General features: G+C 49.5%; 1 protein-coding gene across 1 annotated transcript in view; it reads right to left on the reverse strand.

The window, feature by feature from the left end:
* Positions 1 to 1,453: 1,453 nt before the first annotated feature.
* capn15 (calpain 15) overlaps positions 1,454 to 27,452 on the reverse strand; it is a 31,687-nt gene continuing 5,688 nt past the window's right edge. The window contains 12 exon segments of the mRNA XM_056576887.1: positions 1,454 to 1,701; positions 2,033 to 2,211; positions 2,489 to 2,673; positions 2,997 to 3,226; positions 4,007 to 4,168; positions 4,844 to 4,996; positions 5,329 to 5,454; positions 7,313 to 7,536; positions 7,633 to 7,816; positions 8,632 to 8,840; positions 11,809 to 12,804; positions 12,806 to 13,511. Of these exon segments, the coding sequence (XP_056432862.1) occupies positions 1,524 to 1,701; positions 2,033 to 2,211; positions 2,489 to 2,673; positions 2,997 to 3,226; positions 4,007 to 4,168; positions 4,844 to 4,996; positions 5,329 to 5,454; positions 7,313 to 7,536; positions 7,633 to 7,816; positions 8,632 to 8,840; positions 11,809 to 12,804; positions 12,806 to 13,511 (3,532 nt within the window). The 3' untranslated portion in view covers positions 1,454 to 1,523.

The raw sequence follows: 27,452 nt of genomic DNA on the forward strand, positions 1-27,452 counted from the left end.
TCTTCCTTTAACCCACAGCAGCTTCAGTGTTCAACCAATCAGAGCGACAGACAGGATCCCTAACCCAATCGCTATATTCCCCCCTAAATCATCATTTATATAAAAAATCATTTGTACAAATAAATTAAAAGCTGGGGCCAATGCAGCCAGGTTAAAACAGCCGTTAATGGCCATTCATCCATAAGCCACCTCTCTCATCTCTCTCCGAACTACAGTGGTGTCGGTCTGAGGGAAACACTCGCCCTTCAAAGCTCCACCAAAAACACTCACACCGCTGCCTCCAACCTGGACTTAAAGGGTTTGTGCGTCGGTTCATGATTATGATCTGTGGTAGTCTGCAACTCTCTGCTCTATGGGACCAATAACCTATAATAATTGATCTCTACCCCCGCCTATGAATGACTTAAATCAAATCCTGGAGTGGACCAGTCACTAGTGGACTGGAGTTAGATGCTGTTGGGCTGGTGGGTCTGTGCAGAGCAACCCCCCCCTCAACATGCTGGGGCCTGCTGATGAGTTTGGTATTAAGCTAGGTGAGAGACGCAAAGAGAGAGAGAGAGACAGAGAGAGTGAGAGAGAGAGAGAGAGAGAGAGAGAGAGACAGTGAGAGTGAGAGAGACGCAAAGAGAGAGAGAGAGAGACAGACAGAGAGAGAGAGAGAGAGAGAGAGACAGTGAGAGAGAGACTCAAAGAGAGAGAGAGAGAGAGACAGAGAGTGAGAGAGAGAGAGAGAGAGAGAGAGAGAGAGACGCAAAGAGAGAGAGAGAGACGCAGAGAGAGACAGAGAGAGAGAGAGGGAGAGAGAGAGACAGACAGAGACAGAGACAGAGAGAGAGAGAGGGAGAGAGAGAGACAGACAGAGACAGAGACAGAGAGAGAGAGAGAGAGAGAGAGACAGACAGAGACAGAGACAGAGAGAGAGAGAGAGAGAGAGAGAGAGAGAGAGAGAGAGAGAGAGAGAGAGAGAGAGACGCAGAGAGAGAGAGAGAGAGAGAGAGAGAGAGACAGACAGAGAGAGAGAGAGAGTATTTTGACCACACTATATAGATAATGGCTTTTTCTCGTGACCTGAAGTGAACTCTGGAAGAGGTGGGAAACGTTTGAAACCACAAACAAACAAACCAACAGTGGACATGTTGAAGTACCGTCGTGTTCCTCCTGGAACACCAGTGCAGCTTCTGGGACGGGGTGGGAGGGTTCAAGTGTACAAGCGAGGATGCTGATTGGCTCGTTAGGCTCAGTAGTGAGAGCGCATCCTCAACAATCCTCTGGCAGGGAATCCGGAGTGCATGTTTCCCGATCACGCCCCTCGATCCTCGTGCACGCCCACAGGCAAGTGCACTCAAGAGTCTTTTGGGGGCGTGGCGAAAAATAAGTCAAACAATTATTATGATCCCGACTTCCTGTTGATCCAGGAAGTCAACCCCCCCCCCCCCCCCCCCCTTCCCCCATGGCACATCCTCACTGCAAGACCTGGTGACCCCCAGTGTGTGGAGGTCATTGAGGTCACAGGTCGGGGGGGGTCATAGCGGCCGGGGCCGGTGCAGGCCGTCGATGTCGGGGGTGAGCTGGGGGCTGTGCGTGGCCTTGGTGGGGGTCCAGTCGCCCAGGGAGGCCTGCGCTGCCTTGCGGTGTGCCAGCCGGTGGGTGATGGAGAAGCCCGCGTTGCCCTCCAGCTGGGACAGCACCACCAGCACCTGCCTGCAGGGGGCGACAGAGCAGCGCCGCCTTTAACAGTGTGGGACCCCACGGGGCCGGGACCCCACCAGGGGGGCCCCTGGGCCGCGGGGGGGGGGACAGGAGACCCAGGAGGTCCTGGTGAGGCTAGGGCTCCTAAGTCTTCCTAAACACTCGTCTTTGTACACGTCTTCTGTTTTACTTTGTACCCTTTACACCATACGCCATGCTGTCCGACTTAGTTAGACCAAAGAAAGATTAACATGTGTACCATTTGATGGAAACGTCTTTCTGTGCGTGCGTGCGTGCCTGTGGGGATGAGTGTGTGTGTGTGTGTGTGTCAGCGTGTGCGTACCTGTGTAGAGGCGGGACACTGTCGATGGTCTTGAGGCTGCAGCGCGTGGAGACCACGTTGAAGCTGTCCGTGCAGTCGCATGACACGTGCAGGAAGTACTTAGGGTGGCGATTCTCCACCACCACGATAAGCCCCGCCCACCCGTGGGTCAGGTAGTAGCAGGTCATCCCCTCACGGCCCTGAACACAGACACACACACGGTCACACAACATAGATACATAGACAGCTACACAGGGAACAGACAGACGGCTAGACAGACAGACAGACGGCTAGACAGACAGACAGACGGCTAGACAGACAGACAGACAGACAGACAGACAGACAGACAGACAGACAGACAGACAGACAGACAGACAGACAGACAGACAGACAGACAGACAGACAGACAGACAGACGAACAGGCAGACAGACAGAGAACAGAGAACAGGCAGACAGACGGTGTGCGTGGGCTCGTACCTCGTGTCTCTCCCCCTTGTTCTCGGTGAGCAGGATGATGGCGTCGGCCAGGGTGGTGGGCGTCACCTCCACCTGCTCAACCATCACCTGCCGGGAGCTGTACACCGCCAGGATGTGAGCCGGGTAGTCCTGGCCCCGCCACGCCCCCCCGCCCCCACTGCCGCTGCTCGCTGTGGGGCTGGACACTGCGCACACACACACACACACACACACACACACATGAATACACATTTATATACAGACACACAAAAACAATATACACACGCACACACACACACACATTTCCTAAGAACGCAATATTTAACAAATACACAAACGCACCAGACAAGCATTACACACACGTGTGTCTGTACACACAAACACACAAAAGTATAGTCGTACACATAAAGGCACACACACACAAACTCTACATACAAATCTCCACGAGGATAAATATAACCATGTATATTGTTTTGTGCAGCAGTACATGTGACAAAATGCCAATATCTGGGTGTGGGCGGGGCCTCACCAGGAGTGGGCGGTCCTATAGAGGCGTTCATCTGCCAGTGGTTGAAGGCGCAGCAGACCACGGCGTACTCCCCGGGCTCCAGCATCACGTCGCAGCCCACAAACTTCTTGACCGCTCGCTTGCTGTGGGCTAGCAGGCGCCCTAGCGTTAGCCTGTTGGCGCCGCCGAACGAGGCGCGGAACACCATGATGCACAGGTCCAGCAGGTGGCTGTCTGCTGTGTCCGAGCGCCTGGGAGGGGGGGAGGGCTGGGTTAGCACGCTATGTAGCCGCTAAAGTAGCATCTGGGAGCAGGCAATGTAGCGGCTCGTTAAACAGACCATGCACATGCTAGCTGAGCAGCTAGTTCAGCTGCTAGGCAGACTCAGAGGAATGACTTAATGGTAACCTGGACAGGTGCTCTGCATGAATAAGACAAATCAATGAAGAACTTATAAAAATAATAAAGCTTACGAAGTAATTCATTATCAAAATATGAATTCAATAAATGATGTGGGCTGTATATTCAGAAAGATGGATGTAGAAGACTTGGACCTCTGTGGTTCCCCCCCCCCCCTCCCCATTGGTCCAGCCCTGATCAGCTTAAACCGGTCTCCAAGTCTCCTTCCATCCACATCATTAACAGAACTAGTGCGCTTACCCCCGGACTCAAGACTAACCTGTTCAGAGTTCACCTGGACTCTGCTCAGCCTCCCCCATCCCACACACTTATTGTATGTTGTTCCCCCTGGCACTTAACAATAGTACTTAGCATTGTGTAGCATCTAATCCTAGCTATCTTTGTTGTATACGGGAAATGGGATAACCTTTCCCAGGTTGTTAGCGCTTTGCCCCCTCTATGAATATCTTTAGTGTACCAACAGCGATATATTGTTGTCTCTTCTTCTTCGGACAAATGTACTTATTGTAAGTCGCTTTGGATCACAGTGTCTGCTAAATGCCCTGAACGTAAAATGTAATGTAAACGGATGTTGAATGTGCTCCAGTCTGGAGGTGTGTGGGGGGGGTCACCTGCTGCCCTCCTGGAACAGGGCCAGCTCCAGGGCGGTCCTCTCCAGCACGGTGAGGGCGGTGACGGTGATGGGCCCGCTGGCCCGGCTGGGGAAGCAGCCCTGCAGCCGCACCTCCTGCCAGTCCGAGTGGATCTTGCAGATGTCCACCGAGTCAAAGAACCTGCGGCGGGAAAACAACAGGGCTCGTGTTGACGTTCACATGGAGGACTCACATGTGGACCTGTGTTATACTAAAGCCACTCCCAGGTCAGGCTGAGGAGCCTCAGAACATACCGTCTAAAAGACGGGTCATCACATCTGGTCTTTTATTCACAAGAGAAAGACAGAGAAGACACAGAGAGAGACAGAGAGAGACAGAGACAGAGACAGAGACAGACAGAGAGAGAGAGAGAGAGAGAGAGAGAGAGAGAGAGAGAGAGAGAGAGAGAGAGAGAGAGAGAGAGAGAGAGAGAGAGAGAGAGAGGAAGAATGAAAGACAGAGAGTGGGAGACAGAGAGATATATTCAAGGCAACATGGTCTACTACACTACCAGGGGTCTTAGAACATCTCAAACCCAAAAGACCGTCACAGATTACTGTCAGTCTCCTTGACAACAGATTCCTCAACAACAAAGCACCTCAAGAACAAGCCTCCCTGACAACAAGCCTTCTTCATAACCCATCTACTAAAGCTTTAGGCAGAGAGAGAGACAAGCCCAGTGACAGTCAGACAGACAAGCGTATAGGCAGAGAGATAGAGAGACGGACAGGCTGACAGAAACATACACAGACAGACAAACATGCAGAGAAAGACACACACACAAAAACACGTGACCAGACAGACAGGTAGACCTACTTGATGAAGTCAGAGTACTCCATCCAGAACACTCCCTCGCTGCTGCCGTGAGCCATCAGCTCGCTTCGAAGGTTCTGCGGCCAATCAGACCACTCGTCCGACCAGCTCCCGTTCCACGAGAACCGCCCCCATGGGTTACGTAACCGTAGCAACCTGCAAGAGCCAGAGAGATGGAGAGAAGGGGGCAAGGGGGAGAGAGACGAGGGATGGAAGAAGGAGTCAGGAAGGAAGAAAGCACGTGGTCAGGTGTTTTAAAATAACAAAGTAGTCCAAGTGACGCATTGTGTGCACGTCCAACGTGCTGAAGTAATGATTAACTTTAATCATTCTTTATCAAATGTGTTGATGCAATGTCCAAGTCTTATCAACATTAATCAAATGCCGGCATTTCTTAATAGTGTAATGTATAACTTTATAAAACACACTAAACAATCAAGATGACGGCCAGGTCATGTGACCTGCATGCGTGTGTGGGGGACGGTCACCTGTATCCCTGGACGTCCCGGACGTCCAAGATGGAGTAGGCGTGTCGCGGGCGCAGGCCCTTGGACTCGTAGACGACATCGTCCACCTTCATGTTGCCCCCGCCGCACGACGCGCCCATCAGGAACCTGACACACACACACACACACACACACACACACACACACACACACACACACACACACACACACACACACACACACACACACACACACACACACACACACACACACACACAGTTTAATGGTTGCAACATAACTTGATCACTTTAGGAAAGCACAAAGGGAGGGATAGAAGGGAAAGGGAATAGGTCAGCATCTCCGTGCGTCGTAATGCATATTAAAGCATCCGAGTGCGTCTCAGTGAGTCTAATTTAGACGACTTCAAGTTTGTCATCGTGTCTTTCCTGCTGGAGCTATTTACTCAAGGGAAAAAGGCCCTTTCTTTCATTTTCATTTTAGCACAAGTCTGTTTCAGCTTCCACCATTGTACACATATTGAAAGACAGTATAGGCTGCATTTTTTTTATCCAGTCTATGTGTGTCCACACGGTAGCACCTCTGGCCACAGCGTTTTACCTGCTTCTGACTGTGGTACAGCTTCTGTGATACACTTCCAGACAGTGAATCCTGTTGGATTCGGTTTAAGTTGGGTTACTTTGTAATGCCCCTAATGTGTAGAAATATTGACCAATCGATGGCTCTATTGAGGAGTACATGTTGAATATGAAAGATCTTTCTTACAAGCGAAAAAACATGATCAAACTATATGAAGTGCTATTGAGATGTGTTGTTACTGAATCCACCATCACAGGAGGGAGGTGCTCTACATTACGCTGAGGTTCATAACTGGAACACTGTTGCCCGGGGAAACGTCTAGCGGCCAGCAACTGGGCGCTGGCTACAGACCTGTTTCAGTCCACCATATGGAACAGAGAAGAACTAACGGCTGTTTAATAATATGTGGTGCCTCAAAATCGTTACCAAAATACTTCAACATAATATGATATATAATTATCGGATCATTTATATGACACTAAAATATGTATGGAATTTTGTGGTTTGCTTGAGGAGTCATCGTTTACTTGAGTACAGTTGGCACCACTCATTTACTCCATTCAATAAAAAGAACTAGGAAGGCCAAAGCCATCGGTGAGTGACAGCCGTCAGCCATCGGTGAGTGACAGCCGTCCGCCATCGGTGAGTGACAGCCGTCAGCCATCGGTGAGTGACAGCCGTCCGCCATCGGTGAGTGACAGCCGTCCGCCATCGGTGAGTGACAGCCGTCCGCCATCGGTGACTGACAGCCGTCCGCCATCGGTGAGGGACAGCCGTCCGTCATCTGTGACTGACAGCCGTCCGTCATCTGTGAGTGACAGCCGTCAGTCATCTGTGAGTGACATGCTGTGACCCCCGTACAACGGCCAGCCCATTCGTGATCGGCATGCCTTCTATTCACTTTGTATCGGACACGTCCTCACGTGGCATTGAAAGGGCGGGACAGAAGTTGAATCCTATCTTTATGCAAATGATAGCATTCGGCCAGGTGATTGGACAATTGACATTCGGAGTTCTATCGGAACCAACAGACTCCTGTTGATCTTAAGCAGGGCCACCGACCACCTGGTGAACTCCCACAAGCAGCCACCAGAGGGCCGTGGGTCACGCCACACCCTGTGAGACTTTATCTGGTCGGACCGGGCCTGAGACCACTGCCATTTAAGACCGCTCTCCACTCATTTCTGACCAATCAGGGCACCTCTTCCCCGGATTGGTCAGGGGGAGCCAGCTCGGCAGTCATTCACATGCAGGCACACCGCGTTAGCACAGCTCCACCACAGGGGCAGGGTGCAACACGGAGGGAGGGAGACGTTCTGATCGCCCTCTTTTCAACTGATCTCACCTACAGCGTCTTTAAGGGGCTCAAACTCAGTCAGTCTACAAGGTTCAAACTCAAGTCTGTCTCAGGTCAAGCCTGCCCCCTCACCCAGCCTCCTTGGAGCTCAGCATTTTGGCCCAGATGAGGTCTGTGTCGATGGCCTCCTCGCGGGGGTTGGTGGAGCTGACCTGCAGCATGAGGGAGTCGCAGGGGGCCCCGGTCAGCGTGGCCAGGCCCTCGATGGCCCGCCCCGCCTGCAGGGCGTAGTACGACCCGTGGAGCTTGGCCAGCGCCTTCTCGATCAGAGCCACCCACAGCTGCTTCCTCTGGGCCTGCGGAGGACACAGCCGTCACTCCACTGGTCGGGCCACCGAGCGTTCCGGTGGAACCGGTTATACTGGGGCGCCGCCGCGTGCCGCCCCTCCTACCTGAGAGAAGAGCAGGTAGCCGTAGTCGTCGCAGGGCAGCATGTCGTCCACCAGGACCGTGGTCCAGGTGCCGTCCTTGCACAGCCTCACCTGGTAGGCCCCCTGCGGACACAGGCTGCGCGTGATCATGACCCGCTCCACCAGCTCGGGACGCTCCGCCAGCACCGCCAGGGCACTCAGGAACCTGGAGGGAGGGGGGGCAGAGAGGAGGGAGAGCTTACACACAGACACACGGACATCCAGAGAGGACGGAGAGCTTACACACACACGCACGGACATCCAGAGAGGACGGAGAGCTTACACACACACACACACATAAGGACATGCAGAGAGGACGGAGAGCTTACACACACATATACGGACATCCAGAGAGGACGTAGGGGGAGGAAGGAGAAGAAGGGGGGAGAGAGAGAACGGGTGAGGGAGAGAGAGGGAGGGGGGAGATAGGGAACGGGTGAGGGAGAGAGAGGGAAGGGGGAGAGAGAGAACGGGTGAGGGAGAGAGAGGGAGGGGGGAGATAGGGAACGGGTGAGGGAGAGAGAGGGAGGGGGGAGAGAGAGAACGGGTGAGGGAGAGAGAGGGAGGGGGGAGATAGGGAACAGGTGAGGGAAAGAGAGGGAGGGGGGAGAGAGAACGGGTGAGGGAGAGAGAGGGAGGGGGGAGATAGGGAACGGGTGAGGGAGAGAGAGGGAGGGGGGAGAGAGAGAACGGGTGAGGGAGAGAGAGGGAGGGGGGAGATAGGGAACGGGTGAGGGAGAGGGGGAGGGGGAAGAGGAGTGATCTACCTCGCCCACCTCCTCCCTATCTATACACCCCAATGGGCTCCTCGCTCCCCCCCACCAGGTGAGAACACTGCGGAGGGCCCTCTGGGGGAGGGGCCCTGTAGTGCAGGGGCCTGAAGGGCGATGGACCTATCTCCCTGACCCCATTCACACAAGACCCCTCCGGCCCCCCGAGGCACAGCTCAAAGCCGCGTCTCGTTGAAGTGTGTGTCCTCACCAGCAGTTTCCCAGCAGGCCTTGCAGGATGTCGGAGGGGCGGGGCGTCCGGAACACAGACCACTTCACTCCTCTGTCCTTGAAGTTACTGCAGTTGATCTCGTGGGGGCGGAGCCACTTTTTGATTCGCTGCTGGACGCTGTCACTCTCAGGGAAGCCCACTGAGCTCGGACCGGGGGGGAAGCTGTCGTCCACAAAGTTCACCACGTTCTGGTGGAGAGACAGAGGGACGATATGAATATGGAGGACGGACACACACACACACACACACACACACACACACACACACACACACACACACACACACACACACACACACACACACACACACACACACACACACACACACACACACACACACACACACACACACAGAGCATGCTAGCAGTTAGCCAGCCCAGCTGTGAGGATCCAGTCAGTCCCTGGGCCTCATCACACTGCGCCTCAGTGCCCCTGGCACCGGGAGCCAACATGGCCGCCGCTGGCCTGGGAAGATCCACTAAAGAGGGCATTTAAGGGATCAAGATACGCTATCCGACACCCAGAGCTGCCCTGGAACCGCCTGGAGCAGAACCACCAGGCCCTGGTCCGGGTGTCGGACTGGACCCGGTCCAGGACAGCGAGGGGAGGCAGATTGATCATTGTTCCCATGAATAAATAAACAGGACCCCTGTATGAAGGAACCTAATCCTGTGTCCTTGGCACACACAGTGCTACCAGTGCCAGGCTAACAGGACTCCAGACTACACACTGGCTAGCCATTGCTGGGTGGTGCTCTGGGACTTCTTAAGTCCCCTGGAGCCAAATGGACCACTACGTTTGGAATAGATTGGGAAGAGCTCAAGCTGTTCATCTCTACAGACCTCCCTGCTTTTTGCTCTCCATTCATTTCTCTAAGTCTTGCCATTTCTCTCTTTATAGTCTTTACAAATGGCTCTCTATCTCTCTCTCTCTCTCTCTCTCTCTACAGTCTGTCCGAATGTCTCTCTCCCGCTCTCTCTCGCTGGAAGATGTCGATGCCGGTTGTCTTCGCTACAGCAGGGAAGATAATTGCTGCAGCTCTCAGGCTAAAAATACAGCAGCCTCAAGTTCACCTCACACACACACACACACACACACACACACACACACACACACACACACACACACACACACACACACACACACACACACACACACACACACACACACACACACACACACACACACACACACGATGGGGTGCTACCCTGCGGGTGTGTTTATGAGGAGGAGGAAAGAGGGGTCTCTCTCTCTCTCTCTTTCTCTCTCTCCCCCCCAGCCTAGATATTGATAAGCGATGCTGGGGGATCATCCAGGTTCATCGCTCGTCGTATATTGTAAACACACCGTGAATTCTAATCCATGTGATGAGTACTATAAAGCGCCATAACGTCAGTAATGGATTATGGAGGTGAAGGAGCGTCTATAGATCCACAAACTTAGCATTTTACAATACTTCTGCAATAGGAAGGAGCAGTGTAGTGTTTGAATATAATTCCATATGTGTATATATATATACATACACAAATTATAAATTACATAGGACAACATCATCTTTCCTATCCTAACCATCCTGGGATCAAATCTCCCTGTCATGTTCTGAGAACCAATCAGGGGTCAGCAGTAGACGACGGGGAATGTCTGTGTAGAGTAACTGGAGAACGACGCCACAGAAACACCGCCACTAATACCGATCTGCTATTATGAAGGATGCCATCTATCTTCCAGCCGAGCGGCAGAGAGTGACAGACCACTGGGTTGCCAAGGGCAACAGTAGAACCGGCGCAAAACTGCCGAGTCAGGCCAATGAGAAGCTCGAACAAGACAGGGTGACCTCCCTGACCCCGCCCCCTGACCAGCTTCCAGCGCTGACGCGGTCTGACGCCGTGGGTCTCCTCGTGGGTGAAAGGTCCTCACAGAGATCACTGGATCAATCTATAGCTACATATAAGCCTTTCATTAACGCCGTCTCTCTTTAGCCTTCAAACTGCTGAGAGAGAGTTCATCGTTTTTGACCTGAATTATAATCATTCGACTATTTTTTTTAAGCTGCACTTGATGAACGTTTTTCCTTCGTATCGGATGAGATGTCATCAGGTGAGACCGAGGCAGTGAGGTGTGGAGTCTACACAGGGTCATCTTCAGCTGAGGACGCTGTCTACACCACCGACCGCTGCTCCTCCTGTGTGTGGGACATGTTCTCCCTATGGGTTCACCTTCCTGCTCTCAAAACAACTCGCCGGCTAAGAGAAGCTCCAGCTGGGGATTACGGCTAACACAGGCTATGCTAACTAAAGCAAACATCCGTAAACAGCTTCTCTTGGCAGGTTGTCGTAGACAGACAGGTCGAGAGGGCGGGCGAACCGCCAACCTCTTCAAACAGACCGGCTACGACGCCTTAAGCATGCGTGTGAGGACACATTGTACAACATTCTCAGGGTGATGTAATTCTAGAATTAATATGCCGTTGCAGGTGTGCCAAAACCCTGCAGGTGTGCAGTATTTGGAAGGTTGTTCTTGCAAAATGTCTGCGCTAGATACTTTGTTTGTTTGACTTTCTTTCTATTTGTATATGTTGTTGTGCCCAGGTTCTGTGTTGTGAGCAGTTCTTCCTCACCAGCTAAACCAAACAGCTATTTCCCCTCGCTATTGGATCCTGGTTGCATCATGTATCAAAGTTCCTGGGCTCACCACTACACTAACTTAGGCTCAAGGAGGCTAAAGGGAGAGAGTCAGGCAGCAACGTTCTGTTTCTGTTTACAGTCTGCTACCAAATGTGGGGGGAAAGCTAACGATCTGTATCCCAGGATTAACCATCAAAGAAAGAGTTCAGAAGCCTGGCGCCTTATCACTCTTGGGACTTCAAAAACTGGGAAATCCGTCATATTATTAAACCCTCAGGCTCACGATATTCTCAATCATCTCCAAGAAACATGACTGAACTCATGTGAGTGAACACTTCCTCCCCTCGTCTCATGGAGACCCTCTCCCACCAAGCCCATCGGGGCAGGGGTCCCGGCTTGGAGAGGGGTCATGCGCCAAACCTTCATCTTCAGAACGGGCCCACGAGCACACAACACGCATCACGCCAGGGGGGGAAAGACAACGCGTTCAAAGAGTCGGGCGTTCACGTTGCCATGACGACGGCGCCTCTTACCTCCTGACAGAAGCTGACGATGTTCTCCCAGAGCTCCTTGGCCTCGCCTTCGTCGTTGCGCCGCCGCGCCTCCACGTGCATGCTCTCCCGCCTCTTCAGTGGCTTGGCCACCTTGCGCAGCGTCAGGTACTGCTGCGGCGTGTGGCACGCCACACAGTTCTTGGCGGGGCCGGCGTTCAGCAGCGTGCAGGCCGGACACGCCCACTGCCCCGCCTTCTCCAGAGAGGAGGAGGAGGAGGAGGAGGCGGCGGCAGGGGGGAAGGCGCGGGCCTGTTTCCGTGCCTTGTGCCCAGAGGTGGCGTTGGAGCAGGAGCAGGCCGAGCCGCCGGCCCCCGTCGGGGGTCCATGGAGGGGGCAGCAGCGTGGGGCCCCGGCCTCGCGGTCCACGAAGCCGTGCAGCTTGGAGGAGCCGCAGGCCGAGCACTGCGCCGCCCCGGTGGGGTTGTGGAGGGTGCACTTGGAGCAGGCCCAGGTGCTGAAGTCCGGGCTGGAGGGGCTGGCCGGGGTGAAGCGCACCGCCTCGCAGCCCACCAGGTCGATGAGGTCGGCGCCCGCCCGCGAGCCGCGGCACCCCTCGCACTTGGACGCCCCGCCGGGGTTGGGCAGCGCGCAGCCGGGGCACTTCCAGGTGGAGGACGAAGAGGTGGAGGTGGAGGAGGAGGGGGGGTGGGGGGCTGTGGGGTGGTGGTGGTGGGGGAGGGGGTCTCCCTCCTCCAGCACGCTGAGCCTCTTGCCCGGGTAGGGGGGCTCCTGGGGCTGGGCCTGGGGTTTGGGTTTGGTCCGCAGCTGGGGGCAGGGCTGGGGGGGCGCCGTGGCGGCTAAGGGGGAGGTGGGGCTGGGGGAGCCGCCGGGGTGGGGGGGCCGCCCCGTGGGGGGCACCTCCCTCCGGCTGCGCGGCACGGGGTTGTTCTGGAGGGAGGAGAAGGGCGTGAAGGGGGAGGCGAGGGCCTGGGGGGAGGGGTGGGGGGGCTCCGGGGCTTCACAGGGCGGGGGGGGCCGGCGGGGGGGAGTCGTCCGTGAGGTCTATGAGCAGCGGGGCGGCGGGCGGGACGGGGAAGCCCAGCAGCAGGGGGGTGTGGACCTCCGGGACCACCAGCGCCTCGGGGGGGATCTTGGGCAGGGAGAGCTTGCGGGGGCCGCCGCACGCCGAGCACGACAGCGCCACCGCCGTGTTGTGCAGCGTGCAGCGCGGACACGCCCAGCCGGCGCCCTGCGCCCCCCCGCCCGCCTCCCCGCCACCGCCCTCGGCCCGCCGCGCCGCCGCCGCCGCCTCCTGCTGCTTGGGGGGCGGGGGCTGCTGCCCGCGGGGCTCCAGCAGGACGGGGGCCGGGGCGGACGGCTCCACCGCCGCCGGGGGCAGCACGCCGTTCACCACCACCGCGGGGGCGGTGGGGGAGGGGGAGGGGTTGACGGGCGGCGGAGGGGGGGCGGTGGCGGGCGGGGCGGGGGCGGGCCAGGGGCCGAAGCCGCACACGGAGCAGGCCCCGGAGCCCGGGGGGTTCTTCAGGGTGCAGCGGGGGCAGGCCCAGCGCGGCTCCTCGCCGCTGCTCAGCCGCAGGATGTGGTTTAGGTCGGGCTTCTGGCGCGGCGCCTCGCAGATGGAGCAGCGGGGGGCTCCGCCCGCGTTCAGGAAGGTGCAGCGGCCGCAGGACCACTCGCTGCCCTGCACCACCGTCGCCATGGAGCCCGGGGAGTGGGAGTGGCTAGACAAGAGGGGGGCGGGGTTACTAAACATTATCTCTCTCCATTTAGAAGGCATTGTTCGGTGCTGACATTTGTTAATATACAAAAATAGTAATATATATATGCCTATATAATATACTGATATTTGATATCATCTATGTATAGTCCTCCTTTAAAAAAACATGAACTCTATCTACCATAGAAAAGGTGCAGGTTTTTGATGTTGCATAACACCCTTATTAACAAGAACAGAGCTGAGCCTGTTGGCCCCACTTTAAAGATTAATTTGAAGATATTTAACTAATTTTAATGTAATGTAAATATCCTGTGACTCACCCTTTGATACCGACTCTACCGATTTTACAAGCATTTAAAGAAATCATTTAGAAAACGACTACATCTCAATTGTGACCCCAGATCCCAGTGAAGGAAGGACAGACGACGTGATAGAGACAGACAGAATGGAGACACACAAAACTAGAGAACAATGGAGGAACTGGAGACAACGCACCCCACGGGGAGAATCAAGAGAGAGCAAGACAGAGAGCGAGAGAGTGTGAGAGAGAGTGAGAGCGAGAGCGAGTGAGAGAGAGAGAGAGACAGAGCAAGAGAGAGCGAGAGAGAGCGAGAGAGAAAGCTCAAGTGAGAGAGAAAGCGCAAGCGAGAGAGCGAGACAGAGAGCAAGACAGAGAGCGAGACAGAGCGCGAGACAGAGAGCGAGGCAGAGAGCGAGACAGAGGGCCAGACAGAGAGAGAAATTAAGAGAGAGAGAGAGACAGAGCCAGAGAGAGCGAGAGAGACAGAGCCAGAGAGAGGGCGAGACAGAGCAGGAGAGAGAGAGATTAGCGAGTGCAGGGAGTTCAGGTCTGCCTCCTGGGTTTACGAGGGCAGTACAGTCAGGGACTAGAGGAGGAGCAGAGGGGAGAGGAGAGCAGGGTGGGGGAGAGGAGAGAGGCGAGGGCAGGAGATGAGTGGAGGGGGGATGTTAGAGGAGAGAAGAGGAAACAAGAGAGGTCGGAAGAGAGAGGAGAAGGGAACATTAGAGGAGGAACCAGAGAGACACCAGAGGAGGAGAGGAAAGGAGGCCTTAGAGTCGAGACTACAGCAGGTCAAACAGAGGTTGCATCAATCAAAACCTAAGACAGCTCTTCTAAAAAATGATGATTCCCCATGACAAATTTACATTATTAAACATTCCCATAAATTCACAATGATTTCAAAGTACCAAAATACATTAAAAGACATTTTAAAAAAAGGAAAGACTTTCTTTGCCGGAGCTCTCTTGCCATTCCTACAACTCATCAGCCAATGGTAACGAGGCCAAGACAACTGTGACAACTGGAGCTGCAAACACAGGGTTCCTGTTCTGCAGAGCAGCCTGCCAGCTAACCCTTAGCCCTGCCATATATCTGTTCAAACCACCCCTTTCTCTAAGAGATTACCAAAAAAGAAACTATTACTAGACTATAACTAGGTAACTAACAAGCTAGCTCAGCCAACAAAAATAATAGCTACCTATCTAACTTAGTAGCTACCAAACAACCTACCTACCGAACTAGTAAGCCAACTAACTCATTATTAAGAAGCCAACTACCTAGCTATCTAGCCAATTAGCTAGATATTTAGTAAGTCAACTAGCTAGCTACATATATAGCTGAACTACCTAGCTTGCTTATTGGCTACCTAACTAGCTAGGGAAACAACAAACCAGCTACCCAAATAACTAGCCGGTTAGCAAACCAACACTGTGCATCAGAGAAGAAATCTGTTAATGCTGAATCAACCCAAGGGCCACAGAAAGGTGTCACACACACACACACACACACACACACACACACACACACACACACACACACACACACACACACACACACACACACACACACACACACACACACACACACACACACACACACACACACACACACACACACACACACACACACCCACCCACACACACCTCTGGGTCCTAAGCTCCACTTTGTATCCCCGTGCTGTGCCTGCTGCCTACAGACTTTATGCCCGGATAATTGCCCTTAGTTCAATTCCGTTAAAGCCTTTCTAAACGGGCCAGGCACAAGGACCCTGGAGAGAACTCTCCAAGACCTCCTCTACTCCTCTGTCCTCCCCCTGAGAGGTGAAGGGGGCGAGAGAGAGCATGAGAGCGGACTAGTCTCAATTTGATGTTGCATGTTGTGTGTGTCTCTTTGTGTGGCAAGTCATTAGGGAGGGCTTTGCCAGGGCATCGGATACAGCCAATCATGGAATTACATGGCCAACAAAGTGAGGCAGGGCTTCCTCCGTCCCTGCTTGACCCTGTAATACCCCCTCCGTCAGCCCCCCGGGGCAGGGCAGTGCAGGGTTGGAGAGGAGCTCACCTACACTCAGAAGCATCCATATCTTTTTTTATTTTTTTCAGTTAGCACAATCACAGTGGGGACTGCAACTGGCAAGACTGGCAGCCAGTTCAATGAAAGCAATACGTTAACAGATTATTTGATGGTGGTTTAGGATGTGTTGAATATTGGTTCTCATATTTGATTGGATGCAACCCTAAGCTAAATTACTATTGTTATCTAGTATTAAACATAAAGGAAGTCCTTTATTATTCATAGCTGCATAGAATATCAATTTCTATGTTGATGACTCACTGCAGAAATTCCCATGGTACCCATCTGAACTGGCCTTCGAAACCCAGGCCAGAAGGAATGTAATGGTTGCAGGAAACTAGTTTGCTTAAGTATGCTCAACACTGGACCAGTATTAATGGTACAGGAACCAGTCACTTTATGTTTTGAGTCTGAACATTTGACAATGAAATAGGGTCTGGTCATAGTAATAACATCTCAAAACATCCTTTATATTACAATGTGCACAGTCAGACCAGCAAACAGACAGAAAGGGTTTATTAAGGCTAGATAATGGTAGGGGTGGGAAAAATTATCGATTCTTCGATGCATCGCGATATTATCTAGAACGATTCCTTCTCCATGCAGATAAATTAATAATCGGAATTTCTACAATAAAAAAAGAAACTGTTGTTTTATTTTTATTATTTGTTTGCCTGCTTCAACATTCTGTTCACCAGAGAGGGATTTTTGTAATTTTAAAATTATTTCAATTATGTTCAGTGTTTATTGGCCAATCTGATTTGTCTTGACACGATTGAGATTCAGGCTACGCATAGCATGCATGCAAACTCACAGCCAGACACAATAACTCCTTCTAATTCAAGAGCAGCATTTTCTTTAATGACATAGAAAAGAAAGAATTAAAAAGTGAAGAAAACTGAACCCTATTTTTTACATACTACCATATTGTGTTGTAATGCAAGCTGCAATGATTATTGCATTGTTCATAGAAAGTCATATTTGTGACAAAAGCTTTTTCTCTAATAAAATATTAGATAAGGTATTTCATCTGTTGATGTCTTTAATGATCATTACAAAAGTAGGAAGTGATTAGCAAAATCTGAGTAGCAAACTCAGATGTATAGATATATATTTTTGAAAATTACGCATGGAAATGTACATAAAAATTATATGTTGCATCTTGATGCATCGATAATCGTTTTAGAATCGAATCGTTAACCTCATAATCGAAAAAAAAATAATCGAATCGAATCGTGAGGTGCCAAGAGATTCCCATCCCTAGATAATGGCATGCTCTCATAAGTCAGGAAGCCTTCATACATAAACTGGAATTTTTGGCATGTGATTACAGTTTACGAGTTAGAGATGTTGCAAGGACATCTTTTCCGTTCCGTTTGTTTTTCCTACAACTTTTGTGCTCGAGTCATCCAGTTCTGGGAATGTGAGTGGAGCCAACCCCGAGAACACACTGAGCTCCTCCATATCAAATCATCTCTCATTAATTCTTAATGTTCTGTTTTCACAAGGAAGACATCCTCACTGAGAACCACACCAGCTGTTGTTGACGCATCTTTCCGAGGATAACACTAATAAATCTTTGGCAGATGAACCATGTTTACCTGATCCACACAAGCACTGCTTACACTGGTGAGTGAATCCATATGCATACAAACCTAGCCACATGCCACCTAGCATGGCTCAGCTAATGTCGGTACACCAAGAGTTTAGCCGTGAACCGACCTGAGAGTGCATGCCACCTAGCATGGCTAAGCTTAAGCCGCTACGCCCAGGGATCAGCCAGGGAAGAAAGAACACCATACATCAACAGAGCAGTGGTTTAGGGAGTACGGGGTCAGTCCAAACCCATCCAGGAAGTTCACAACCCCATCTTGTTAGGTAATATAGAGATATATACAAATACAGATGTATATCGTTAAATGTAGGCTATTTATTTAGAGAGGGAGATAGATGGTGAGTGATAGCTGCAGAGATAGATAGGAAAGATTAATAAGGTATAAATTAGAGTATAGATAGTTAACAGGGTTCAAATTAACACATGCCACCAGCGATCTAACCATTTTGCATTTGGTTAGATGCAGGCTTACATATAAAAACCAATTGTTGGCCAGTAAATGTTTCCCTTCTGGCAGGTAAAAAGACTAAAATCTAATTTGGACCCTGAGGAAGACAGATGGCGATGGCTAGTGACAGGTGTCAGGCAAAAAAGTAAGTCTACCTGGGGGTGAAAAGGTCTGTGCCATTCCTCTCTACAGTACACATTTACCCATCCACCGGTCAATGTCCCTGACATGATGTGACAGCCCAGCACACAGGATGCTGAGATCTGCCTTTATATCTACAAGATCCTACCCGTCATCATCATCCAAGTCATCCCACCTTCATTGCAGAGGGGAGGACAACCAGTCCGTTCAGCTTAACCCCATAACACACACAAACGTGGACTTGCACGCTGGCACCTGGTCAGGCTGGTGCCAATACACAACAGCCTCGTACTACCATCCTAAACTGGCCAGGGCCCCTTCTGTCTCTGCACCAGAGTGGCACTGCATCAGTCTGGCCGCGAGTCGGTTGATAGTGTTTTTCAAAAACAATCATAGGACTAACCAAGGGGAGGGAATTGTGCCCAAGTGTCGCAGTCTATGGAGCAATGGAAAACGATTATTCTGAGATGGACTAACGATGTTAAAAGATTAACATAAATCTGCACAGAAGGCTTTTCTCAGATAATACATTTTTGCTTTACTTCCAAACGAATTTGGTGAAGCGAGTTGGTTATTCAATATGATTGGCTCAAGTTTTTTGAGCAACGTAAGACAGCAATCATATTTTGGGTTAATCAATTGCTGCCCGGTCAAGGCCAGACTGATCATTGCAAAACGCTAACTGGATGATCTTGTTAGGCCAACAGTTCACTGACTGAACACTTCACAATGAAGTGTAGATATATAAATTAGGATGAGTATGGCTCAGGCTTGGCTGGAGGTTGGCGCGGGGGCTGCTTGATTATCTTCAAGTTTGCAGTGCTAGCGACAGTGGCATGGGTCCTGGTTCCCATCGTCGATGCCATAGTGCAGTCTGAGGGAACGGCTGCATAATGTGTTGCGCTAGCGGGTGGTGTAGCTAGCTGGCAGAAGGCGTTTGCTGGTGGTAGTTGGACTCGCAGGTGTGAGCCATTAGGGTTGGGCAAGGTAGTGTATACCAGGGTATTTAGAAATAGAAGGTAGGATCTTCAATACAGTCAAACATATAGATTCTCCTCTTTCTATTAAACTTTTATCCAACATCTTAACAAAAAAATTTTTTTATGTTGATATGCATTTAAGCCAGGTTTTGAAGTAGGTTATACAAGGAAATGGTCCTAAAGATATTCCACAGATATAAACCCTCTAAATGCAGCTATCTGACACTGTGAACTAAGACTTGATCCTTGTATGAGTGTGTGTGTCTCGCTGTGTTTACCTGCCCAGGAGACGGGCAGCAGCCCTCCTCTCTATAGAGCCATTGTTTGGTCAGTATTTCTACACAATCAGGGCATTGTAAAGTACTGTGCCCTTAATAGCCAAACTGAAAACACAATTCAACTGATTACGTCTCATCTTAGAAATTGTCTTCCGCTAACTAAACAGTCAAGAGCAAGTAAAAAAATTGTGGCCAGTGGCACTCCAGTGTGGGTTTAACGCACATGGACTGAGGACATATTGAACTGACCCGATTTTCGTACACAACTTCCCGTTGAAATTTGAACCGTGTATACAGTTGTTTTTTTGGTATTTCTTGCATCCCTAGTCTGCCACCACCAGCTGCACATCATCTCTATTCACCCACTGATGTGTCCATAACCGCTGCGGGAACAAGTGTCATTGGTTCCTCTACCTAGGATCTATGGTCCAGCAAAACTTGTTTAACAAGGCAGATAGACTATTAGCATAGCGTTAGCTATATTATAAAAACACACAGCATTGTCTAATATGCTGATTTACAAGATATGTCTGCATATCTAGCCCACCCATCGGCCAACGTCAGCCATCTACAGACGTCGGCCAGCCATAAACCGACACCATCGATGACTGACGTTGACTGACTATGGCGTACGTCAGCCATTGACCGACATCAGCCATAGTCAGTCAACATCGGCCAATGTTAGCCATCGGCTGAGGCGCGCCTGGCACACTGTGGGCCTCCAGAGGAGAGACTCAAGGGTACGGTTACAGGCTCCAACTGCCAGGGTGTCACCGGCCGATCAAGTAGCAGAGCTGGGGATCCCTCCACACTCCTCCGGCACTCGTGTTCCTTCTCAGAGGTAAACCCTGGTGGATAGCATTTCACTGCCCAGCTCGACTGGTTCATCATCAAGCCAAGTGGAATAGAATGTAGTTGCATGGCCATTTATCATCGCTCGACCTCATAGAGGCATCACCGGCGCAATAGGCACATTGCTTTGGGGAGTCATGAAGCTTGACTTCATGCTTACTACATTATAATAACCCAATCAAACCTTATATAGAGGCCTACCATATCAGAAAGTCATGACAGAAATCAGTGGCAAGAGAAAACAATAAATACAAGAGAACTTTTGCTCCATGAGGAGATGTATTTCATGAGTTTTAATGAATAGGCCACATATAAAAAACCTAACCATGTAGACCAACAGTGGAACCGGCAGGTCAAGTGGTGCCTGGTTAATTCTGAAAAGCCAATGGGGTCCAAGCTGGGAAGAAAGGCATCCCGGTCGGGTTTCAACGGTGTTTGACGGCTCTAGCCTGCAAATACAATCAGATTAACCAATCCCAAGCAGGAATATTTGTGAAAGTTACCATGGCAACTCTATATTTTGTAGGACATTTTATGTTTCTCACATATGTTAATCATATTATTAGGGTTAGGGTTATGGGCCCCGTTTAAGCGTTCATTTTTGACCGATGTGTTTTAATCTCTAAATGTAAATTGAATGAAATTGTCAGTTTATTTACCGTTCTACACTGTTGCAGACTTGGCAGCTTTGGTGGTTAATAAACTGAGGATTCGTGAATTCGACATTCACCTACGACCTGTATGTGAAAAGTTTACAATAATTGTACTTACTTTAGTCTTCAAGATGTCATTTTTTTTACCCTTTTTAACTGAATGCTGCCAATTCTATACACTATACCTTAAATATCCATGTGTTATGTTTAAAGTTGGTTCTCTTCTATGGTTGGTCTTATCATATGGATCCGACACGCCCCTTACTTCAACTTGCTTTGGTTACCGTTTATGGTATTTATTTGTATTTGTATTTAATTTAAAGACGTGAATGCAGAATAGTTGATTATTTGATCGAGCTGGGGACTCAGAGTACTTGGAAGCGTCGGCTTTGGTTAAAGCTCTACCACATACTGCAATAGCAGTGATACAATCCTATTTCTACACATTTCATCACCAACATTTGACATCGTATTTAACCCATGGTCTCTTTTCTTCTCTCAAATAATTTAACATGTGAGCCTTGATGTTATAGCGGACATACCCTGCCCCTCCAGACTCTCTTCTGCACACTCCTCCCCATCAATAACATCACTGCACTAACATCGTTGTTCCACCAAATATGGAAACGTAACCTTGGGGAAATAAAAGGGTTCAAAACAAGAACGTCCACGTTGTAAGAGGTAAATGAGGCCAGTCCTTAGCCAGACAAGCTGCATTTTATTTACACAAACAAATGCGTCGCCCTGCACTGTACAACTGAAAGCCCACACAAAGAACCCTTTCAAACATAAGTACACTTGACTCAAAGCAGCTGAGGGCCAGTCTTTATGTTGGGAGGAGGGAGGGGGAACACACATCTCCAAAGCAAGGACATAAGGAGCGCCTTGTTGACAACGTCGTCATGTGTCCAAATGATGCAATCGCAGGGGCTCCAGGCTCCCCGGTTCCAGAGAGGAACGATTGTCAGCAGCGATGACTCAACGGTGGAGGGTTCCTGAATCTAGGCCGAGCAGAAGAACACATGACCGCCAATCCAGGCTACCAAGGAGACTCAGAAAGGGAGAGCGAGTCAGACGGACTCAGACAGAGAGAACAGTGACTCAGAAAGAGAGCCAGAGGGAGGGCCTGCTTCTAACCATTACTTCATAGTTGATTTATTGTAAGAAAATGTATTTCTGATGACATTAAGAATTTGGTCTAAATGTCCTTAATAATAGCAAATACTCATCACAAGATAGAAGATAATCAATGCTGCTGCAGCCCCAGTGTGCACATTGGTTCTGACCCCTAGATGTCCCCACACACTCCTATACCTGGTTCATATTTCACCAGGGGTCCTGGTGGATCTTCCTCCCTCCCTTGATGTGGGGGAACGTTGGGGAGGTGTGAACGTTTCACCAGAGTTAACGGCCAAGCTGGGTTACAGCGTGGCAGCCCACAGGAGAGGGACCAGGACGGAGAAAGGCTGGATGGACAGGCCCGGTTCTACGGGGGTGCATAAGCATGCATTGCACCCCCAAAAAAATGTTTTGCACCCTCAATTGAAAAAAAAAAAAAAAAAAAAAAAAAAGATTTTTTTTTTATAAATATAATAAAAAATAATAAATACTTGCTCACAAAACAAATTGTAATGAAACCTGTGACAATTTCCATTAAATACCGTTGAGATATCAGAATCCAACATCACTCTGACTGTTCACCAAACTGACAAAATCACTCCGCATTTATGTATGGTGTTTTGTTTATATGTTCCTTGGCAACAGTCCGCTCAGTGGGGATCTATTTTTGTTGCCGGAAGCAATTTCATTCGTTTATATGATTAAATAAACAAACAAATCAAAATCTATTGTCAATTATTATTATTAACAGTACATTTTACAGTACACCCGCACTTGGAACTCGGCACAGAGATGGCGATCTCTCTGCTCCACTTCACCACTTTTTTTCAAGGCGAGGATAAAAGCATAGAAAGAGGTGAAAACCACTATAAGTCGGGGCATGTGGAGAGCTTTAGTTATGTGCCATCTCCTATGTGCCATCTCTGTGCCGAGTTCCAAGTGCGGGTGTGATGATGTATATCATATGCGTAGAGAGCAGCAAAGAGCTGTAGTTCACAAAGCGGCCTCACATAAAACCAAACATTTTCAAACTTCTTCTCGAAATTTTTTAGTTTTCTTTGCATGAAAAATTATCATTTAAATCCACAAACAACATATGTGTAATCCAGGGCATATAAAGACTGGGACCAGAAAATAATTATTTTCTCTCCATTGACACCCATTCATATTTTTCGATCTCATAGGTCCCATGAGCTCTACCAGAAGGGGCGTGACTTCGCCACTCTATATCCGTTGGATATCCAATACATGTATTAAATGTATTATGTTCATAGGAACCCATATTTCTTTTTATTGCATTTATTTACAATCGTGTTAACTTTAAGAGTATTATACTGATTACTTTTTGTTCAAAGTTCAAAGTCTGAAAGTGTTCTTTCCTTGTTCAGCTAAAATCTGTTTTATTTATAAGTGGCAATGTACAATTATTTGTTATGTCAAATATCCTGCCACAATTTATAAAAAAATAATCGTTATTTTTGAATTGCAGTCACATGTTTTTTTTTTTGTGTAGAATTCTGTTCATTTTTACACCTCAAAAATCTCATATTCAAAGCTATCTAAGATATCAATAAGCTAATGTTGCAGCTGAAATGTTCTCCACATCAAAAGACATGATATGATACCATCTTTTAAGCACAGTAATTGTTTGTTGTCCCAACATGTCAGTAGAACTACGCAGAAGTGCTTGTCTATGGTAGGAAAAGCCTGTGTGTAAAAAAGCGAATTCTGAACTGAAGCTGGGTAGCTGGTTTTAGTATAGTACTGGTGCACCCCCTGTAATCTCAGATGCACCCCAAGGCATTCTGTTCTGGAACCGGGCCTGTGGATGGAGAGGGCTATGCTAAGCAGCTGATTGACCATATGAAAACACAGTGTCATCACAGCCCTGGTCGGGGGGCCTTATCAACTGGGATCACCAAACGTGCCCAGGTGTTGGTCATTTCATAGAAATCCATTTTCAAAGTAAATATTTGTATTATTTCCTAAGACTACATTTTGGGACTATAATAAGGTCTACATTTGTACTGCTGGGTTTGACGCTAGTCTATGCTGAGATGTTGCCTGATGCTGCCCAATGCTCCTCTCAGGCATGTGCTGTCACCCCCCATTTGTCCTTTGAGAGATGCTCTTCTCAATTTTATGCTAATGGCAGCGTTATACTGCCGTGTATCACCTCTTTTGCAGGCCATTGAAATCTTGCAAAAATACTTTTGTGGTCCAAAATACCCTAGTTCAGCAGAAACTCTTTCTTAATGAAGATAGTACCAAGCTGGTGTTTACCAACTCCATAATAGAGTTTTTAGTCCATTAGTCTTTAGGGTTTGTTTTTTAGGTAACTAGGGTGTTTTGTTTATGCTGCTGCCTGTTTGGGCCAGGTCTTCCTGGAAAAAGAGATTCTTGAATCTCAATGGGACTCGCCCGGTTAAATAAAAGATCAATCCAAACAGGTCAATGTTGTTGCATCCGACAAGTACAATGTCAGCTGGGCGTTTCCAGGTAAAGCAGGTGACTCAACAGATGATCTGATAACACCCAGTGTCATCATCAATACTGCGAATTAGTGTGACAAACACAAAAAAGTTAAAAAAAATACAATCTCACAATACTTTATTCTACAGATCGACAGTGGGGTACCCACTTCAACAATATTCCTGACAGTAATGTTCTGATTAATCTTTCCCCCCCCCCGTCTCCATAGGGATGGCGAAATCAGATCACCACAAACTAGGTCTGCCTTGCTTTTCTGACTAACGGCACAGAAGGTTTGCATCGCCGCCATCTGCAGAGATTTTGTCAGGTAAATTAATTCGGGAGGTGTGCGTTTGTTTGTTTACTCTGCGATCACGAGGTCAGAGGTCGGACCACCAGGGCAAAAATCGACTCCGTTTGATACATCATGCTGGGCCGAGCTGGCTATGGTGGTCTGATTTGGGGAGAACGGGCTGGTTTCAGAAAAACAAACTACTCAAAAACAAGCGCGCAGAGAGCCATGCTGGAGGCTAAGTGTAGCCTCAGTGCGTCGGCTGGGGAAACAGGGGGGATTGGAATGCCCCCATTTGTGTTGTAAAGGGTCCGTTTCATCCAAAAACAGAACCATCAGGTAGCCATAAATCCACCCAGCTGGTGCTCTGGTTTCTATTAAGGCTGCTTTATGTATGATTTGAGAGTTGTCGCGAAAGAAAGAGCTGCAAGATCAATAAAGAAACACTTGCTCACTCCCCGCTCCCTGCCTACGTTTCTCTGCCATTCAGGGATGTTGCTTTTTCACACCTGTGCTTGCAAGATAGACTCCCCAAACCAGTCAGTGAAGAGATGTACACTCATACACTTAACATATTGTCCCAGCACATGTCACTGACACTCATTAAATACGCTGATGGTTGGCTGGGGCTTTTCTCACAAGATACCATTAAATTACGTCCCTCACCTACAGCACCTTAAGACCCACGCACTGCGCCGCTCGCCCCTATAACTGTTCTGTGTAGCTCTAAATATCACAGTTAGAGAGTTAATTGCCTGACATTTACTAGGACCAGAATTCCACTGTGTGCCTGGTGATGATGAAGCACTTCAGAATGCCACCGAACCAGTGTTCAACGGACAACACATTTACTAAAGGCTGGGTCACCGCCGCATAGCCGTCTGCCGACTATTCGCATGATACATTGCTAGGACATGCTATGACACATCACAGGCCTGTATGGACAGAGGGAGCTCCGCCTCCAGCACTCCCTGTTGCCGTGGAAACGGTATCTCTAACAATCCCAACGGTTTCCCTTGAACTCTCAGTACAATTCATTTCCTTTTAGTGCAGGCAGAAACTGGGATGGAAAACCTGTGTCTGAGACACAGCGAGTGATTTGAACTCTAGTTTAAGAAGAAATAGGTGGACGGACATGTAATCAAATCAAACGGACGCATAAGAAAAGTAAATTTGTCATTCCCTTTAAATCCAAAAGCCAACCCCTAATATCACATGTAGGGAAAAGAATCCCTTGCCGAGTGTGTGGCCCTCATAAGGACCCAGGGGTCGGTGTAACAAACAGGCCAGAGGCTAAAACACCGTCCCACCCACCAGAAACCCTGCTGAGGGTAAGCTCACAGCTCCTGGTCGTTTCCAGATCTCATGCGGTCACATCTGGCCGGGCCTTGCCTGAACACGTTAGCTTCGCGCTGCAATGTGCGTGTCTGACAGCTCCAAAGAGCACGGCAGGAAGAGTGGTGCACGCATACACTGAGCGCATGCACTCAAACACGCACGCACGCACACACATTTTCATGTGCTTGCATGGGTGTGTGTCTGAGTGTCTGCCAGGATGCAGGAAAATGTCTGCCTGTGTCTGACAGACCAACTGAGGGAGGGACACACGGAGAGGAAGACAAGTTACGATGTTGCCATGAGCCACCGTATGATTGGAGAAGGGGCAGTCGCTCTGTTGCCATGGTGACGGGAACGCAGAGGAAGAGGGCTTCCCGGAACAACAAAAGACAATTTTGAAGCAGACCTCTACCGACAGAGGAAGCTCCGCCTCCAACACACCCGGTTACTATGGAAGCGCTATCTTTAACAAGCCCCAATGTTTTCCCTTGAAATCTCAACCACAAGTCTGTAAATAGGTGGCTATAATTTGATACAGGACAGGTCTTGTACAGTAAAGAAACCTTTCATCACCATAAGGCTCTCCTAAGCCTGAGCGCTGAGCTAATCTGTAAGTAAGGGAGTATCGTGTGCATGAGTCCAGAACTCCTGGAAGCAGCTTAGCTCCAGTAAGGGAGTATCATCATGGTGTGCTTGAGTCCAGAACTCCCGGAAGCAGCTTAGCTCCAGTGGGAGTGGGAATGTTTTCGATAAGGCAGATATTTCAACTTCAGAACCATCTACTCATGTAATTTTAGGAATAGTGGACACACATTGTTGATACTTTCATACATTTACGAGAAATTAAGGCATTCATATCGGCCTTCACATGACCTGCTACCCCACCATGCATAAGTAAATAAAATGAAGAATAAGGAGAGCAGCCAATCAATCAAAGATAGGGTGGCCGGAATGCATAGTGATGGCAGCTCAGGCAAAATGGGAGCAGTGGCTGGGAGAGAGGATCAATACGGAGCTACAGCGAGGTCCACAGGGACTGAGCTGACGGGCTGAATGTACTCCGGCGGGTCGATAAACACACTGCCCACTTCCCGCTCGGAGGAGCGCCTCGTGGGGATAACACACTAAGCACACACCACTGTCTCCGACACGCCTCTACACACATGACCCCTAAAGGACAAATACATATTTTTTCATAAACCAGAATAACCACTTATCAGTTGCTGTTGAGAAGCTGGGCTGTGCAGCAGAAAACATGTTGGGTAGATTTTGCTTGAATGATTTGAGTGTTCTCCGCCTCACTCTTCAGCAGCTGCTGAAGGACTCAAAGTCAAATGTAAGTGTGGTGGAGTGTGGTGAGAGTGGTCTGTCGCCATGTGTCGG

Source organism: Gadus chalcogrammus, chromosome 18 (assembly GCF_026213295.1).
Source record: "Gadus chalcogrammus isolate NIFS_2021 chromosome 18, NIFS_Gcha_1.0, whole genome shotgun sequence".
Taxonomy (NCBI): domain Eukaryota; kingdom Metazoa; phylum Chordata; class Actinopteri; order Gadiformes; family Gadidae; genus Gadus; species Gadus chalcogrammus.